Source organism: Topomyia yanbarensis, chromosome 1 (genome assembly GCF_030247195.1).
Source record: "Topomyia yanbarensis strain Yona2022 chromosome 1, ASM3024719v1, whole genome shotgun sequence".
NCBI lineage: Eukaryota > Metazoa > Arthropoda > Insecta > Diptera > Culicidae > Topomyia > Topomyia yanbarensis.
This window is the reverse complement of record NC_080670.1, coordinates 26622342-26630892: the sequence shown is the minus strand read 5'-3', so window position 1 is coordinate 26630892 and position 8551 is coordinate 26622342. Positions and strand designations below refer to the sequence as shown.

Genomic DNA, 8551 nt, shown 5'->3' with positions numbered 1-8551 from the left:
TTTCAGCGCTGGAAATTGCGAATATGAGCTGGGAAGAGTGGAAAGCTGGTAAATTGATTAATTAGAAACGAGGTACAAGGGTCAGTCAGAATATAAATCACGTTATACGAAATACGAAATAATGAACATACCTACGTATTGAAAAAAAACAGAGTAAGTGACATGCAAAGTAATGAAATATGGTTTAAATTAACGATACAATGCATCAACTTTATGTAAAATTATGTTCGATTTGAAATTTATTTTCTTATTACACACTATTAAACTATATATAGGTACTATATTATTATAAACAAAACATCCAAAAAGCTACATAAACGCATTTTGAATAATTTTGCTTAATATCGCATCCCTGCTTACTGCACTGAAATCCGTTTTGCGCTTGTTGAACATGCAAATTCGGTTGACTCAAGTTGAATTCCATGTCTCTAATAACGCCTTGTTCCTCAAGTTGAGGGTTTATTTTGAGACTAAAGGTGTTTTCGTGCTCTGGCGTTTTTCAAAACTGCATTCCTTCGACAATTTTTAAGAGTGCTTCCCATCGAATCATCATCATCGTGACCAAACAATCCGGATGCTCCGAATCATGGCTGAGTGTATTTTAGATTGTCATAGATTGTCGGATCTTGGGTCGCCATTCTACAGTCTCTTTGAACGTCCATCTCCCTCATGTCGGGATGCTGAACAGTGACTAATCTGCCAAGTCAAGCATCTTACATAACAAAGAGTATGGAATGTCGCGTTCAATGTGATATTATGCGCCCTTTTTTTAAAATAATTGATAAAGTGGAGAAATTTGGAATCAACGGTAGTTTTTGCAGCTGTTTCGATTCTAGCTCTCAAATCGAGAGATGATTGTCATTGAAGATTGCCAGGTGCTTATCGTTACATCAGGAATAGCGCATGGAAGCTATTTGAGACCGTTGGTGTTTCCGCTATACTTGAATGACGTGTGTTTAGTGCTGAAAACTTCTCGCCGATCCTGCACAGACATTCTCAAAATATTTTGTTTCATTCGCTCTTTTTAGGATTGCCTCGGTGATCGAATTCTCATGAATGGCTTTTTGGCAGAGCTCTACCTGCCAGACACACCCAATTTTTTTTTACTGCCGAAGTTCTGCCTGCTAGATCCCAGAACTTTAAAAATTGTCGAAAACCTAGGGAGAATGCACAGTCGATTGAGAGGTAACGCGGGAATGCAGTCTCATTTCGATTGTCCTGAGTTGTCTGAGAAGCACAAAAAACTGTTTCAAAATCGTTAAGCACGGATCCAACGATGGACGTCTGTTGAACGGTTATTTGGACGTCGTCCAACGTTGGTCCAACGAACGTCCTTCATTGAACGATTTTGAAACCAACCGTTCTTAGAGGGTACTCGCTCAAAATCCAAATTCTGGTTGGTTACCCTAGTCATAAAGGCTATGCCCTGTTTCAGGTCTTTTCCGAAGCTGCTGATGTCTAAATCATTTTTTTTTATTTTGTTATCAGTGAATGATAAACAAAATTAATTTTACTAATTAAAAATTAACAAGGCATTTTCAATTCAACCACCTTGGGTTTTATCCTTTTGATATAGGTTATTTGTCACAGATGGTTAACCCCGAAATAAATCAGAACTAGGGTTGCCACCTCTGGAGAGGCTTTAACCCGGAGATTTTCACTGACCTGGGGGGTGGTGGATTTTGAGTGGAACTAGACGGCAATTGGAATCAAAGCGATTGCTCGTCATTTTAGAGCACTTTAATCGCTTTTTATTACTACGTTACAGTAAAGCAGTAAATTTTTCACGTTTAAGAACGGTTTTATCAGTTTAATCTGGTGTAGTATTTCACTTCCCCGACAAATTGCCAAGAAAACAAAAGCACCAACTACTCTCGCTGTGGAGGATAAATTGAACGAGCTTTCCTCTCCTCCATAAATAACAGGAAAAGGAGAGCAAAGGAGGCAGGGCTGCGGAATCACATGGGAAGCAATATGTGGTTTCGGTTATTCATCAGCAGAGGTCGCAACAAAGGGGCAAAATTCGCCTCTCTAGCCCTCAGTTAAGGGTCGCTGCAGGAGTAGCAACAACACGGGAAGAACTCGATTGCTGTTGACCTAGTCAGTTGAATTAGAACAAATCAGCCATACTGTTGCCAACACTGCAAGCACCTAGTTTTGCTCGGGTACCGTAGGTGACTACGCTTCCAAGGAAACAGCAAAAAACAAACCGCAGGAGGCGAAGGTGAAAATTTTTCCTTTTATTTCATTCTGAAGAGATTTTTCCTATAAACAAGAAGCCAATTCGTTTTACTTTGAATAATTATAATTATAATAAAAAACTAGTAATAATTATTTTCAATCCACTGTTGATGAATCCAGTACTTGTATATACTGTCTGGGAATAAGGAAAATTTGTATACTGTTCCCAGCACGCAGCTAAACTGAGTCTGGTCCTTCTTCCGCAGGTGAGCACTGTCCCGCTGTTTGCTACCAGGAAGTAGCCTACATTTTGGTCCTTCGAATGCCAATTGCCAGTTTATATGGAAGAACAATTACGTCGCTCTAGCAGGAAAAACCAAGGCGCAATTCCCAAGCGGTTAGAAAGTTTTATAGTTGAAATTTCGAAGCACAGCAACATGATACGCACTCCACCAAGCCAACTGAATCCAAATGTCCAAGACGGGGAAAAAGGTGCAGATAATCAGGACAAAGTACCAGAAAATGAATCTGTTGTCTCTGACGTATCGAAAAGAGGTACATCGCGAAGCAGCATAATTGACAGCCAAATCAAGCTCTTAGATCTAGAGGAGGAAAATGAGGAGGCGGAACTGCGTGCTTCTATTGAACAAGACAGGATTGTAGCCGAACAGAAACTAGCCGAATTGCAGATTCAGCATGACCTGGCACTGAAGACGGAACAAAGGAAAGCTGCGTTTCTGAAGCGACAACGTGAGCGAAATTTGAGAAAGGTTGAGCTGCTGTCTAGATCGAGTACCTCGAGCAGATCGAGTGCGTACACTAATGCGTCTAAGCGTGTTGAGGAGTGGGTTGCTGAGGCAGAAAAGGTAAGGCCACACAACGAATATGAAGAATCATCCCACCGGATGGATCATGCATTTTCACGAGAAACCGTAGTACGGAATACGTCGAGCCTGGGGTGAACGAAATCTTGTCTCAGGCCTTTAAAGCGTTGCAGAGTCGAAACATGAAAGACCTGCCCTCGTTTTCGGGTGACGTAATGGAATGGACGATTTTCGAAAGCGAATTTAAAACGTCAACTAAGGAATATAAACTAACTGACCGCGATAACCTGAGACAGTTGAACAAAGCGTTGCAAGGTAAAGCGCGCAAGACTGTGGAATCACTGCTTGCATCCCCTGAGAATGTGCAGCAGATTATACGAATGTTGCAGTCAAACTTCGGACGCACCGAATGGGTGGTGGCAAATAGACTGGAAGCGCTAAGAAACCTGGAGATCGTAAAAGAAGGTAACATCGAATCTTTCCGTGCCTTTTATAATGCGGTAATTGGTACCAAGGTTGCGATGACCAACGCGAAGGCGGATAACTACCTGATGAATCCCGAACTCATCTCTCACCTGGCTGATAAACTGCCTGCTTTCAGCAAACAGATGTGGGTTCGGCATAAGGCCGCTTTGATGAAAGAAGGCGTCATTATCGAGTTTAACACTTTCTCGCGTTGGTTGGAGGATGAAATGGACAACCAACTTGCTAGTCTCAATCCTGTATTTAGCGCCAAGAAGACCAGCTACCAGCTCAAGCCGAAACCGATGGTTCTGAATGTCAACTGTCGCGACGATGAAGGAAGATTTGTCCTTTGTGCTCGGCAAATTCTCACGTTGGTCTAGACAAGTGTGAACAGTTCCATAAGCTGTCTGTTGCTCAACGTCGGTCTGCTGCTAATTCCTGCAAAGTCTGTTACATCTGCCTCAAGTCAGATCACTCCAGAAGAAACTGCAAGTCCGAGAAGAAATGTTCAATCTGCAAGAAGAATCATCACGAGTTAGTCCACTCCGACGATTCTGCGAGGAACTCGAAGTACACCCGTACGAACACGTATAACAGTCAGCAGAATGTATGCAATGTCCATGGCAAAAATATGAATACACTGCTCCGAGTAGGAAAGGTGAGGATTCAAGGTCCGAGAGGTACAGCAGAATTATTTGCACTTTTCGATGAAGGTTCGTCTCTGTCGATGATGGATGCTGCAGTTGCGGAGAATATTGGATTGCGAGGACCGATCGCTCCTGTGTCCTATCGTTGGACTAATGGTATTTTGCACAAGGAAGAACAGTCGATGATGCTGTCGTTTCGCATTTCCGGACCATCGGAGCAAGCGAAATGGTATAACGTTAGCAATATCCAAACTGTGCATAATATCGCTCTACCTCCGGTGAAATTCGACGTTGCGAATATCAAGCGATTGTATCCTATGTTAGACGATGATAAATTAGTTGCGATCCAGGATGCCTGTCCCTGTATACTGATTGGCTCGAATAATGCGGGCCTGATTGTACCTCTGAAGACGGTGCAATATTCGCTTCAAGGCTTGCAATTGACTCGTTGTCACCTGGGATGGACGATCCATGGAGTAATAGATCCGACCATTGCTGGATCGAATAAACATCATGCATTCCTGTGCTCAGAAAATGATGACATTGAACTTACTGATCTGGTGAAGAAAATGTACAAAGTTGAACATTTTGGGATTTCTGGTCAGATGGCGAAAATAGCTGATGAAGATCAGCGTGCACTAGATATCATGAACCGCACGATCAAACGGCGTGGGGAACGATTCGAGGTAGGCCAGATTTACAAATACAACAACTTTGACTTCCCGGATAGCAAACCACAAGCGCTACGTCGGCTCCAGATTATCGAAAAGAAAATGGACTCAAACCCCGATTTCGCTGAGCGATACTGCAACAAAATTCAAGACTACGTTGATAAGGGGTACGCTAGGAAATTGGAACCTGAAGAAATAGCTGAAACATCGAACACCTGGTACCTGCCACACTTCAGTGTGGTGAGCTCCGAGAAGTTCTGTTTGGTCATGGATGCCAAAGCAAAGTCACATGGGTTTTCTCTGAACGATCTGTTACTGAAGGGTCCCGATTTAGTTCCACCACTGATTGCGATTCTGATCCGCGCCAGAATGAAAAGGATTGCTTTCGTCGCGGATATCAAGGAAATGTTTCACCAAGTACTCATCCGTAGAGAAGATCAAGACTCCCAACGTTTCCTGTGGCGTGGTATGAACCGTATGGACCCTCCCAGCGTGTACGTTATGATGGTGATGATATTTGGCGCTGTTTCGTCTCCGTCGATGGCGCAATTCATTAAGAACTTCAACGCGAAAGAGCTTGAAGAAAAGTACCCTGGTGTTGAACGAGCTGTCGTCAAACAACATTATGTGGACGATTATTTTGATTGTGCTGACACGGAGGAAGCGGCAATCGAAATGGTTCAGCGTGTGATAAAGGTACACGAACAAGGTGGATTCAAGCTGCTAAAGTTCTCGTCGAACTCCAGAGCTGTGTTGGATTCACTTGATCCTGAAATAGTAGCTGAACAGAAACAGGATGGTATTCGTGTCCTCGGAATCAAGTGGGACCTGCAGTCCGATGAATTTGTATTTCCATTGAATTTTCCAAAACTGGATGCGTTGTATCGGACCGGAAAAGCGGTGCCTACGAAGCGGCAACTGTTGAAATTTATGATGGGCATCTTTGACCCGCTAAGTTTACTCAGTCCTGTTACGATTCAACTGAAGTTCATCTTTCAAGAACTGTGGCGGCTGCAGTCCGGATGGGATGATGAAATTCCGGACGGTCTTGTTCCCAGATAGATGGAGTGGTTAAATGAAACTGCAAAGCTAGGAGAAATACGACTGCCAAGATACTACTATCCAACGGTACCGTCATTCGATAATGTGGAATTACACGCTTTCTGTGACGCGAGTGATAAGGCCTTCGCTTGTGTGATCTACATGGTTCATCGTCGAGAGGGTAAGTCACACGTTGCTTTAGTTTATGCAAAATCAAGGGTAGCGCCCCTGAAGGCACAAACCGTGCCACGATTGGAACTGCAAGGATGCGTTCTGGCCAGTCAAATGATCCATGTACTGCAGTCAGAGCTGACGATAGAAGTCAAGAAGATTTTCTTCTGGAGTGACTCGAAGATCTGTTTGAGTTGGATGAAGACAAATCAAAAACTGACGGCATACGTTGGTGCTCGCGTTATGCAAATCAAAGAGAATGGTCACGGCGTAGAGTTGTGGCATTGGCTTCCGTCGCAGCTGAACGTGGCCGATTTGGCTACGAGGTGGTCTAAGTTTGGCAGCATGCTAGAATGGGTTCGTGGTCCAGACTTCATTTATCGTGATAGTGTCAACTGGCCGAATTACGAACCGTTGGAGATGTCTTCTGCAGAGCTTGTGAGTTTCCACTCGGAACTGGATTGCACGGAGCAGGTGTGTTGCGGTGCATTCGCTGAAGAATTGATTGATCTTCCTGATATTGCGCGGTTCTCTGACTTCAATCGATTGGTTAGATCAACCGCATACTACCTGAAGATGAGAAAACTTTTAGCGTTGCCGAAATGCGAAAAACCCGAACGATTGACGATAACTATGAAAGACATAGTAGATGCTAGAAGTGCATGGTATAAGAAGGTACAGTCTGAAATTTTCGGTGCAGAGTTGCGCAGCTTGATGAAGATCGGTTTCGTGAAGAGCAGCAGTCGCCTAAGAACATATTCACCATTTCTACACGATGGAATCATCCGTATGAAAGGCCGTATTCAAGATCACAACAAACCGTTCGAAGTGAACAACCCTGTCATTCTTCCTGATAACCACCCGTTCTCAACATTGCTCATCCGTATGTATCATATTGCCAATGCACATCAGGGATTAGAGACCGTCGTTAACAGTATTAAAGAACGTCACCGCATTTTGAAGATTCGTTCGCAAGTAAAGAAGTACACGATGTCCTGTGTGAAGTGTCGAGAGCTAAGAGCAAAACCAGCCGTTCCGCAGATGGGCATCTTGCCAATGGAGCGCACAACGCCGTTCGTGTATCCGTTTACCTGTACGGGCATCGATTACTTCGGGCCGATGGCTGTGAAGGTCGGCCGTCGTGTCGAGAAAAGGTGGGTAGTGCTGTTTACTTGCATGACGTCAAGAGCAGTACATTTGGAGGTGGTCTTATCACTCGATACAAGCAGCTGTATAATGGCAATTCGCTGCTTCATGTCGATTCGTGGACTGCCACAGTGCATCATGACTGATAATGGGACCAACTTCACCGGTGCTAACCAAGAGTTGAAGACACTGGTGAAGACGCTGGATCATCCACAGATTGAAGAATCATTGAGTGTTAGAGGTGTTCAATGGAAGTTTATACCGCCTGGTGCTCCTCATTTTGGAGGCTGCTGTGAGCGATTGGTACGTTCCGTTAAAACTGCTCTTCGTGCGATGTTGCAGGAACGACAACCCACCGACTTGGTGCTACGTACTGCATTGTGCGAGGCAATGAACACAGTAAACAACCGACCGTTGACGCATGTTGCAGATGACCCGTTGGATCCAGAACCGTTGACACCGAACATGTTGCTGCTAGGACGAAACAATACAATCCAATTCAACCATGATTTCGATGAACGAGACCTAAGCTGCCATGCTGCGTATAAGCATGCTCAGATTTATGCGGATCGTTTCTGGCGTAGATGGGTTGCAGAGTATCGTCCGGAGCTGATCCGAAGTCGCAAGTGGCCTGACAGCAGAAGCTATCACGACTACAAAGTTGGTGACATCGTGATGATAGTAGATGAAAGTTTGCATCGTGGTACCTGGCCAAAAGGTGTGGTGGAAAAGGTCTATCGTGGTCCGGACGGGAAGGTTAGGACATTGTTGGTCAGAACGATGAAGTCAACCTACAAGCGTCCAGTCAGTAAGATTGTTTTGCTGCAAGCCATCAGTTCGGTTCCTGGCCTGGAGAATGTTGCCAACACTGCAAGCACCTAGTTTTGCTCGGGTACCGTAGGTGACTACGCTTCCAAGGAAACAGCAAAAAACAAACCGCAGGAGGCGAAGGTGAAAATTTTTCCTTTTATTTCATTCTGAAGAGATTTTTCCTATAAACAAGAAGCCAATTCGTTTTACTTTGAATAATTATAATTATAATAAAAAACTAGTAATAATTATTTTCAATCCACTGTTGATGAATCCAGTACTTGTATATACTGTCCGGGAATAAGGGAAATTTGTATACTGTTCCCAGCACGCTAGCTGCACTGAGCGTATTCAGATTCCTGCAGGTGAGCACTGTCCCGCTGTTTGCTCCCAGGAAGTAGCCTACATTTTGGTCCTTCTTCCGCAGGTGAGCACTGTCCCGCTGTTTGCTACCAGGAAGTAGCCTACACATACCTTGGTGCAGCTGGTGATAAGCACCACTACCAACAAGTGATTCACCACCTTGAAAGGAAGGGTTAGTCGGGCAAATTAAATCTGAACCAGAGCAATAGTTAACGTAGACTTTTTAAATATT

The 8551-nt window shown here is 44.1% G+C and overlaps 2 protein-coding genes across 2 annotated transcripts; both read left to right on the top strand.

Moving 5' to 3' along the window:
- Positions 1-5850: 5850 nt before the first annotated feature.
- LOC131694590 (uncharacterized) lies at positions 5851-6656 on the top strand. The gene is made up of 2 exons (XM_058983072.1): positions 5851-6474; positions 6555-6656. Exons 1-2 carry the CDS (start codon positions 5851-5853, stop codon positions 6654-6656), a joined length of 726 nt encoding a protein of 241 aa, XP_058839055.1.
- A 58-nt stretch (positions 6657-6714) lies between these two features.
- On the top strand, positions 6715-8028 carry LOC131694585 (uncharacterized). The gene has a single exon (XM_058983060.1). The coding sequence runs from the start codon at positions 6715-6717 to the stop codon at positions 8026-8028; it is 1314 nt and encodes a 437-aa protein (XP_058839043.1).
- Positions 8029-8551: the final 523 nt, after the last annotated feature.

Coding starts and splice junctions, on each gene's coding strand:
- LOC131694590 (XM_058983072.1), top strand. CDS start 5,851: ATGGAGTGGTTAAATGAAACTGCAAAGCTAGGAGAAATACGACTGCCA. Junction 6,475..6,554: donor AACTGGATTGCACGGAGCAG/GTGTGTTGCGGT, acceptor TCGATTGGTTAG/ATCAACCGCATACTACCTGA.
- LOC131694585 (XM_058983060.1), top strand. CDS start 6,715: ATGAAGATCGGTTTCGTGAAGAGCAGCAGTCGCCTAAGAACATATTCA.